General features: G+C 38.9%; 1 protein-coding gene across 1 annotated transcript; it reads left to right on the top strand.

The window, feature by feature from the left end:
• Nucleotides 1-6,428: 6,428 nt before the first annotated feature.
• Nucleotides 6,429-9,261, top strand: LOC127856878 (cytochrome P450 26A1-like). The gene is made up of 4 exons (XM_052393053.1): nucleotides 6,429-6,618; nucleotides 6,889-7,386; nucleotides 7,636-8,058; nucleotides 8,445-9,261. The coding sequence occupies exons 1-4, from the start codon at nucleotides 6,439-6,441 to the stop codon at nucleotides 8,760-8,762; spliced, it is 1,419 nt and encodes a 472-aa protein (XP_052249013.1). The 5' UTR covers nucleotides 6,429-6,438; the 3' UTR covers nucleotides 8,763-9,261.
• Nucleotides 9,262-10,189: the final 928 nt, after the last annotated feature.

Raw genomic sequence — 10,189 nt, 5'->3', positions numbered from 1 at the left:
ACGAAATTCATATCAACCAGGTTATTCTAAACACTAGCCCTTAAGTGCCTTGCATCGTTTGAACAATCTGCACCGAGATAGTTGGTGGTTTCGCAAAAAAATAACCCTTAACAATAATATACTTCATACAATTAGAATTTCATCTGATTTTAACTTTAACGTGATCAGTTAACAGTAATTGCAGACAACATTGAACGTTTTCTAATTTGCTCAGTTTACGTATTTTTAACAAATGGGAATTACGTGACACTGGTAATGGGTGTTGTTTTCGTTGTTGTTTATGTTGTTTACGATGATAAATATGTTCAACGGATGGTGATGATGATGATGATGATGATGATGATGATGATGATGATGATGATGATGATGATGATGATGACGATGATGATGACGACGATGATGACGACGATGATGATGATGCATCATTTTATTTATGATCTCAAACAACAAACATTGAACACAATGCACGGTGGTCAATACCAAAGTCTGGTTGACAACAAAGTCCTACGGTAACGTACTTTAATTGGCGTTTAACACTTATGCTGGAATGAAAGCAAATTGTGTTACAGCATGGCACAATTAAAAAAATATTTTAGCTACATAAATAAAAAAAATAACAACAAAATGTCACAATTAAACAATCTCTACTCTACAGGTGTTGGGCGCGTGGCCAATTCACTTAAACACTATCAATATGTCATAAAACTACATTTTTCATCACTTTGACAACAAATCTAATATAATGCATATGAGCAAATGTAGTGAAAATGTTGTTTTATGACATATTGATAGTGTTTCAGTGAATTGGCCAAGCGCCCAACACCTGTGCTCTACTCACTTTAAGCTGAACTTCTTTCTTTTTCTGTGCGACTGTGGGTTGACCGTGAAATTAGTCTAAAAAATCTCAAAAATAAACGATGAACAGGTAAACAGTTTACAAATTACACTTCTATCTGTGCAGTATCGCCGTAGTAATTTTGTACCTCAAAATTTTGATGCAACATATACGTAAGTTACAAGCGAACTCAAATATTTTAAGCAGGCATTTGGACAGCTCTGAAAGACTATTCAGTCAAATCATTTCCATATAAAAGACGCCTAATCAAGCGTTCGTCAATTTAACACATTGAATCTGACGAAATGCTCGAATTTCTCTGACCGAAAGATAATAATATTAGGATCGAGCCGTTTTACGATAAAAACTTAATAAGATTTTTTTAGCATTTTCTATTACTTTAAATTATGATGCATGACATAAAATGACTTGTCATCTAAAAAACCATGAAAATACAAATAAAAACTAGGTCAGATAATTCAAAGTAACATTCATATAACATATCACATCAACCATTAAGCTTCTGGCAGTTGGTCATGCGTAATCGACAAAATCAGCGCGGTTATTTAATTATTCTTTTTTTAAGTTTGAACATTGTACATATTAAGTATATTAATTAATTAAATCTTTAAATTTATACATTTTACGTTAAAACACGGACTCTAGATGATCAATATACGCTCCGTGGTTAAAAGTATTTCTTTAATTCAAACATTTTACAGGTCAAAAACGATAACGATTACTCAGACCAGATGCATCACATTCTGACATCGGTTTATTCAGGCTGACTTACTCATTCCCGCGACCTTAACCGCGAATCCTTTCTTCTATGAAAACCTAATTACCCGCTCGGCGCCTAGCTCCCATTGTACGTTGTCCCCATCCAACCCCTTGCATCCTGTGCCCTGACCACTGCTAACCGCAAATGACCCCTTGCCTCGCCATCTGGGGTCAGCAAACCTCTGCCCCTTGCATCAGGTTCATTCAGCCCCTGATGATATAACACTAGTTACTCATCATAACCTCATCCGTAAAATGTCGGTTTACCTTTTGCAATTGTAACAAGAAAAACTCACTGATGGTTTTATTACAAGATACACAATCTATTTAAAGTTAGAAGCAACGAATTGGAGATGATTTAATGAGATTATCATTACATTGTACTTCACTCGTAAAATATCTGGTATGAATGATTGAAATTACTTATTTATTTGAGATACGTGAATTGTAAATAATGCATTTAAAAAGATTACCGGTAGCTATCATGTTTAAAAAAATCCTATGCGCAATTGTTTTTAATGATACATTTTAACAAAATTTAAGCATTCATATGTTTATCACAATAAATGTAGCGTGGCGATTAATGTGACCATACAAGTCACATCTTAACATTCCAATTAGTTACTGTCACTGGGATATGTGGTCTTTCATCTCGGCAATCGTCATATAACGCATTGAAGGAGCCTCGTTTAACCTACGTGCACTTCTTAAACAGCGGTATGCGTTCGTCATAATTCCCGATAAAAACAACATGTTCGTTCAAGAGTTCACAGGTCCTTTTCGGGTCATTATATTTATGTTCGCTATTTGTTTGCTTAGTATCGAAACAAACGGCTAAAAAGCGTCCACGCTGCCATTGACAAATACCTCTTAATACGGAGAGGCACATTTAGGGGGCAATGCGAGTTCAGGTGAGGTTAGTTATGTCAGAAGCTCTGTGGAGTGATCAGGTTACTCAACACTTGGTGGGTCGTCACCTCACCACCCCGCGTCCCGGTCAGGTCAGGTTTCAATCAAAGCGCCGACTCGACTAGACAGAACATATGCGAACACGGAAAAAATGTATGCGGATGATTCCATTTTACATGAATCCGGATTTGATAGGTTCCGTTTTTACAATATCAACTGCAAAAGAAATTAAATTGCAGTTATCCATTGTGTTCACTAAATAACATGTTATTAAATCTAGAAAAAACCTTATCATATAGATTATAATACCTATATTCTTACGTTATTGATTTTTTGCTGAAATACATGGAGAAAACAAACAAATTATACATTAAACAGTTATACGATATACAGATACGAATAGTTAAACTCGTTTAACTTAACCTGCGCGATCACCATCCATTAACTTTTAAAATGCATTACGTTGTATGCCATTTAATCACACAGGGAAATACCGCTCTGCTTTACAAACGCATATAAAAATTTGCAATTTTGCGCCATCATATGAACGAGCTGTTAATTATTCAAACAACAAAGCGCACGCAAAGTTTTTTTATAATTTTAAAATAAATACCAGGAACACTTAACTACAAAAATACCTGTACATGTGTGACCATCATAAAATATTTAAATTTGTATATTCTGCTGAGTTTACAAATGCAAAAATGACATTAATTTATTCATTCGATTTAGTGAGTCACGCCAATCTGTGGGACACTTTCTCAACATTACATTGGACATCAAGGTCATCAAAGGCGAAAGCCCGGTTAAGACAGCGTAACCGATAAACGTGTATATGTGGCATTATCAGATTTTACTACGTTCGTTCAACTACGCTACTTTAAATTACGCGTATAATGATGATGTGCTTATAATGTTTGCGAACTTAACCCATTTATGCATAGCGTCCAGAAAAAAAGGCCATTGCAAACAGCGTAGACCCAGATGAGTGATGCGGCGTCTCATCAGGGTCTGCGCTGTTTGATTAAAGGAATTTCTGTAAGTAATATTCTACATATAGAAATACATGAACTAGACATCCCTAAGTTTGGAAATAAATTGATCCAAATTAGAAAGATGGGAGAGTCCACTAGGCATAAATGGGTTAATGAAGCCATTTCGCGCTGAAGCAATCTTACGGACACACGGAATGTGTTACAACAACTCTACCAAAGCCACTTTATATAGAGTCCTTTAACTTTAACAGGTTTTGACTCGGTCAGCAGCTGGAGCGTGCGCGTCGCGACCGGGGCGACAGTCACCCGCAGCAGATTTTCTTGTCAGAAGGTGAACTTCTGGCTCTGCTAATCCAGCACGGCCTGTCATCCCTGGAGCCGGATGTCTCTTCGAAGTACTACGAGCGTAGAAGTTCGGGCGGACCTGGAGCAGCAATGAAGTACAGAACTTTGAGGGAGTGGCCTTATGGAGGTGCCCCAGGGTGGCGGTACGAGGTGCCCCAGGGTGGCGGTACTCAGTTCGCTCAACGAAGTGTGGAAACCGTCATGGGGACCGAGTCGACGGCTGGTGACGTCAGGAGTGGCCATAAAGGCGGCGCAGCGCGCTAGTGCATCTTCAAATTGTCAGCACTTCCTTGGCGGAGTAAGATTGCCCTTTTAATGACAACCAGATAATATGACCTTAAATACGTTTTTCTGATGTCCTTGTATACTGGGCATATTAATGAGTAATTGTATTCACTTTCTACGACGTTACGATTATAAAATCTACATTTTATGTTATCACGAGTAATATTGTGATATCGACCTCGTTCCATTTCTAATCTGTGTGATGATAGGCGGTATTGAGTTAGTGCTATTTAAAATTGTTTCGTTGTACTCGTATAAGAAAAGCAAGTATTTAAACTCTGCGTTGTTTTGATGATCGAAATGTATTGCAAGAGTTGTTGTTGACAATGGTTTACGGAAGACGCGTGGGTTTGGCCAGAGAGGGTGACCTCACAACCTTACAATTGAATTCGGTTAGTTACAGAATTGACCCCATGTTACGTTATAGTAATAGTAGTTGTAAAGTAGTATGACCGGGTCAAGGGGTGATGGCGGTAACACACCACGTGGTTTTCTTCCAAGGTGGAGCTAATGGTCCATTCATAATTTTTGACCCGAAGTGCCCGCCCAAGATCATCCCACGTATAAATCGCCCGTACAACAGCCCCGAGACTTATTCTTATAACTGACCATGTCGGATATTAACGTGGACTCTTTGAGGAATTTCTCGCTTCACTCAATGATGCTGGTTCAAGCACCAAATATAACGGACTTCCAGGCGGTATTGTTGACTGAAAAGTCATGGTATGTACTATGTAGACGAATACCAATGAACTATTTTACCTATTTCATTAAAAATGTCGTATTTGTTTTGCTATTGATGTTTAATTCTAACTTATTAAACATTTTAAACATCTTCGTACTTAAGTCAAGAAGACGTGCGTTTATTGAATAAATAACTGCAAAGCTGTAACGAATTAAAAATGATATTCGAATCCAAACTAGTTGTTTTGTGTTTGTGTTTTTATAATCTTTTTTTTTTTGGCTTGATTGGACCTAAAGTCTTAAGCTTTTGTGACACTCTCGAGTCTTTTTCTGCGTGGTACTAGTTATTGGGGTTTTTGGGGTCGGAAAAACGCTACAACACTGAGGATCAAACCCGGGACCCCCCGGTCGCTAGTCTGCCAGATATTTATCACCTTACGATCGCTAATTTTAATATCTATTGCAAAAAGTACTCATAAACAATTTTAAAAGTCATATTACATATTTAATGAAAATTGATGGTCAGAAATGTGCACAAAATTATTCATATATATATATATTGTTAAATTACACTTTTTTAGACTGATAAGATGCTAGTTTCCATCTGCGAAGTGACCAAACCAAATTTGAAAATGAACATATAACAACACAATTATATTTGTATGTAAAATACAAAATTGAAAAAAACCCTGATCCGTTGCAGCGAATTTGAAAGTGGTTCTGTTTTTTTCCTGATGATTCGGGTACTCTTTACAGCCATCCTCATCGGCAATGTATGACATGATACAAAATGGTTCTATGAAATGATTTGTAAAACAACCGATATGTCGAGGGACTTCAAATCATTGAAACCATTAGAAACCAAATGAAACTGATTATATAATACAAAATTATATAAACCGCGCAATTGGAAAATGTGGTTTCCGCCTAGACTGGACTTTCGTTTAGTAGAGATTTCCTTTAAACGAAAGATTTAAAAGAAGGACAGTGTCGTCCATGATTAGCCTGTGCGAACTGCACATGCTAATGTGGGACGATACTTGACGCACATGCATTATCACAGAGCGCAGCTCGAGCATATATATTTTTTAAGTAAATGTTATTGTTCTTTTTTACCGTTAACGATTTGTCTAATGACTTAGAAAAGTGAACCTATTTTATTAAATGTTTAAAAGTTACAAATTGAAATCCCTTCGAATCTGAAAGAAATTTTATTGGTGATTGTAGTATTTACTGCGAGGAGTCCGACTGACCGATGGTTGACGCAATTTATCCGCGCTTTGTGAAAACATGGCTTAATGCCCAGGCAAATGAGGGACACCACTTTACGCTTTCATGGAATTTTCCGTTTAAAGAAAATCTCTTCTGAGCAGAAATCCATTTGAAGCGGAGAGTGTCGTCCCTGATCAGCCTGTGCAGACTGCACATTCTTATCTGGGACGATACTTTACGTAATGCATTAAGCCTGGGGTGGTATTCCAGAAACCTCTTAAGTCATTTCTTAAATATTTTTATTTAAAAATGATTTTCACAGAGCGTGACTCAAGCACTCTCATAATTACATATTTACACTATCAATCCTATTTAAGTTGTTCCGCTAACCTGATGTGGTCGCTGTCGCTGATGCTGAAGATGATCATGCTACCAACGATATTGTCTGCCGCTGCTGTACGTCTTTGGAATGTCTATGTGACGTCTTCACGTGACGTCACATGGCACCTTCCTCTGCCTCCAGGACATTTCGGAATCCCTTTTATTGGAGAATCGTTTTACATGCTCTTCTTCGTAAGATTTTGTTTTCTTCGATTGATTAACATCTTGATAGCGTTCAACGAGAAATTAAACACAATTGTGATTTAAAAACATGTATATAACACGCAAATTTTATTTCAATTGTTTATAAAACAAACGTGGATTTATTTTCTTCGAAAAGTAATTGGTATCTGATTTGATATAATAAAGTCACCATTATAAGCATTATTACTAGGAAATGTTATCGACACAAAATATTCGATGTTTCTTGAGTTATTTGAAAACAAATCTATCATCTTTTAGAGGAATCTCTACTTGCAACGGAAGCGCAATGCGTACGGGAACATTTACGTCACGCATCTCTTTGGCAACCCGACAGTGCGCGTCTGTGGCGCGGAGTACGTGCGGCGCATCCTGCGTGGAGAGAACACGCTCGTGGAGACGCAGTGGCCGCTGAGTACTCGCCTGCTCCTGGGAGAGGGGTCCCTGAGCCACGCCCGCGGCCTTGACCACACCGTGAAAAAGAAGGCGCTTCTCAAGGCATTTTCGTCCGACGCATTATCCAGTTATGTTCCGGTAATACAACAAATAACTCGGAAGTATATACAACAATGGATCGTTCGCGGGCGAGTCAGCGTCTGTGAGGAGATGAAGACCTTGAACTTCGAGCTGGCGCTTCGGGTGCTGCTCGGTGCCGATCTGGCGGCCGCGGAACAGAGGCGGCTGACACACGTGTTCGAGACCTTCATGTGGAACCTGTTTTGTCTTCCGCTGGACATGCCTGGGTCTGGATTAAGGAAGGTGAGGTTTTACTGTACTCGTAATCATCAGTTTCATAAACTGTTCCACCCTACTCATACATCTTCTACATCATTGTTCTTACATTATTATTGTTATCTGGCGTGAATCTTTTGAGCTTTTGCTTCTTCTTTTAGTATATACGTATTCGATTTTAATTTAATTGCTGTTCTTTTGTCATGTTCTTTCGTGTTTTTAACAACTGTTAAGTGGAGTCTTATCAAGTAGTTAAGTCTCTGTGTGACATTTCAGGGTAGGGACGCCCGCAACAAGCTCCTTGCAGTCATAGACGAAATCATAAAAACGCGACAGACTCAGGCGCCTTTTGAGGACCGGAACAGCGTTCTCGGCTACATACAGGCGGCGGAACGCGCGGGAAGTTACACACACGAGGAGGTGAAAAACCTCTGTCTTGAGCTGCTGTTTGCCGGCCACGGGACTACGTCGAGCGCTGGATGTTCCCTGGTGTACTATTTGGCGAAGCGCTGTGACGTCAGAGAAAAAGTTATCGCCGAGCTGCAGGCCCACGGGTTGCTGGGTGTGGGGTGTGATCACGTGACTCTACAGCAGCTGAACCAGCTCTCATACGTGAACAACGTCGTGAAAGAAGTGCTGCGGATCAGCGCGCCTATCCCTGGCGGCTTCCGGCGAGCTTTGCAGACATTTGAAATTGGCGTAAGCAACATTAAAAACAATGGTTTTGCAATGTTTTAGCGTGTTATACCATCAAATAACGCTATAAATTAAATATTTTCGACAATTTAATAGACGTTGAAAGCAATTATTTTCATGCATTTTTAAAAAATATTTCCACAAGCAATTACTACTGTAGAAACTCATGGCTGTATATCATATTTCAGGGATAATACTGTTCGCATGAATTTCATTTTTGCGAAGAAGAGACTTCCATTAAACGAAAAATAACATGATAGCACAGAGTGTAGTCCCTGATAAGCATACATCGGCTTATCTGGGCCGACACTGTACGCACATGCATTAAGCCCAGTTTTCCCAGAACACACACATATATATTATTAAAATGTTTTGTTTGTTTCCTGCAGGGCTACCAGGTACCTAAGGGCTGGTCGGTAACCTACGACATCCACAGCACGCACGGGATATCCGGTTGCTCCTGTGACCCAGCGGCATTCAACCCGGACTGCTGGAATCAGGCTTCGACACCGGTAGCCTACATGCCCTTCGGCGGTGGGCGACGCAGCTGCGCCGGCAAGGACCTAGCCCGAATCATGCTAAAGGTGTTCGTCGTCGAACACGTGCGCGGCTGCAGCGTCCGTCTTCTAAACGAGCGCACGCGATTCCAGACGTTCCCGATGCCGTACCCGACAGACGGCATGCCGGTCAACGTCACGTGTTTATAGGGCGTGCGACAATTACAACAACAACAACAACAGCAGCAGCAATACGCCAAGAACAAAAGCAAAACGAACCCCATTTGTATATACATGTATATTTTCTTGCATTTAAGTGCAGGTGATATGCATTTTATAACTTTTCGAATTTCCCATTATGCATTGTATGTGGATTAAGTTGAGTGACGCTAGTACACAATAGGTCTACTGGCTCCCTACGGATTATTTATATTGTACGTTTAGTGTCTATTAGTGTTTTGTTCTATGTTTGTCATGTGAACGTATTTATTTGCTTCTCAGGGATTGTTTCCGGTGATGCTTTGTGTTTAATGAATTTTACCTCCTTGTATGTATATATACATTTACATGTATTTATTTTATTGTTAATGCTTACATATATGATTTTTAATTATTTGGCTCATTCATGCTGGCGTTTTCTTCCGCAAGGTTTTAAGAACGAGTCATGCCAATGAAGACGATAATGTAACGCTACCGTAAACAAACCTTGATCATTCATTGTGTCACACCGGTCTTTACTGACCTGTGTGAATGCGCGCTAAGCATTGTGGGAAACGGACTTTTTTCCAACATGGCGTTGGTAAACATAATAAACACGGAAGTGAAAAATGGTAATTAATTATTATCAAAAACAGGCCCCATCAAACCGGGCCAGCTGTAATATATAGTTGGATGCAGTTTGTGCTTCAAAAGGAGCCACTTTTCATGTCAGTCTATTGTTTGTAAGAATCACTAAACACGTAACTTAGACTAACTAAACATGTTGCAAGACTGTATCTTCGAAATAGTTAATAAATCTAAATCATAAATAAATATTTATAATTAAATACCTGCTGAAATTTGAGAACGTAAACGATTTAAAATAAACGCTGTGAACATTGCAAGGAATCTTACATGTAGGCCTAATGTGTGAGAGGATTAGTCAGGGATAAAATAAAATGGAGTTCGAAGGATCTAACATTTTGAGGAAGACGTCATGGTATCTTGGACATTTGGCACTTTCATATATTTATTTAGTAGATACTGAAAATGCTGAATGTGCTAATTGCAACATCAAAGACAAGCAGGTGAGATTTTTACAGCTTTTTTTTCTTGACATAATATTGTATGTTTTCCATTTAATTTATATGCCAGTGTTTTTTTTCACCATTTTGGGAATGGTTTCCGGTCATTTCCCCCCCCCCCCAGACGTTTTCTCCCCAAGACGTTTCCCCGCAAAGAAAATTTCTCCCCAGACGTTTCCCCCCCATTTTAGTTTTAGTGCAGATGCCCCCCCCCAATAAATTTATAATTGTTCGGTTGAAGTACAATCTTTGTTTATTATCAAAATTATTATTTTGTTTATGAAGTCTTTAATTAACTTTTAATATCTATGAAGCAGCTTGTATGGTTTTTTGGTTTTAGAATTGTTTTTTGGA

Source organism: Dreissena polymorpha, chromosome 14 (assembly GCF_020536995.1).
Source record: "Dreissena polymorpha isolate Duluth1 chromosome 14, UMN_Dpol_1.0, whole genome shotgun sequence".
NCBI classification, from domain to species: Eukaryota; Metazoa; Mollusca; class Bivalvia; order Myida; family Dreissenidae; genus Dreissena; species Dreissena polymorpha.
Note: the sequence above shows the minus strand (reverse complement) of the source record. Positions and strands in the feature narration are given on the sequence as shown.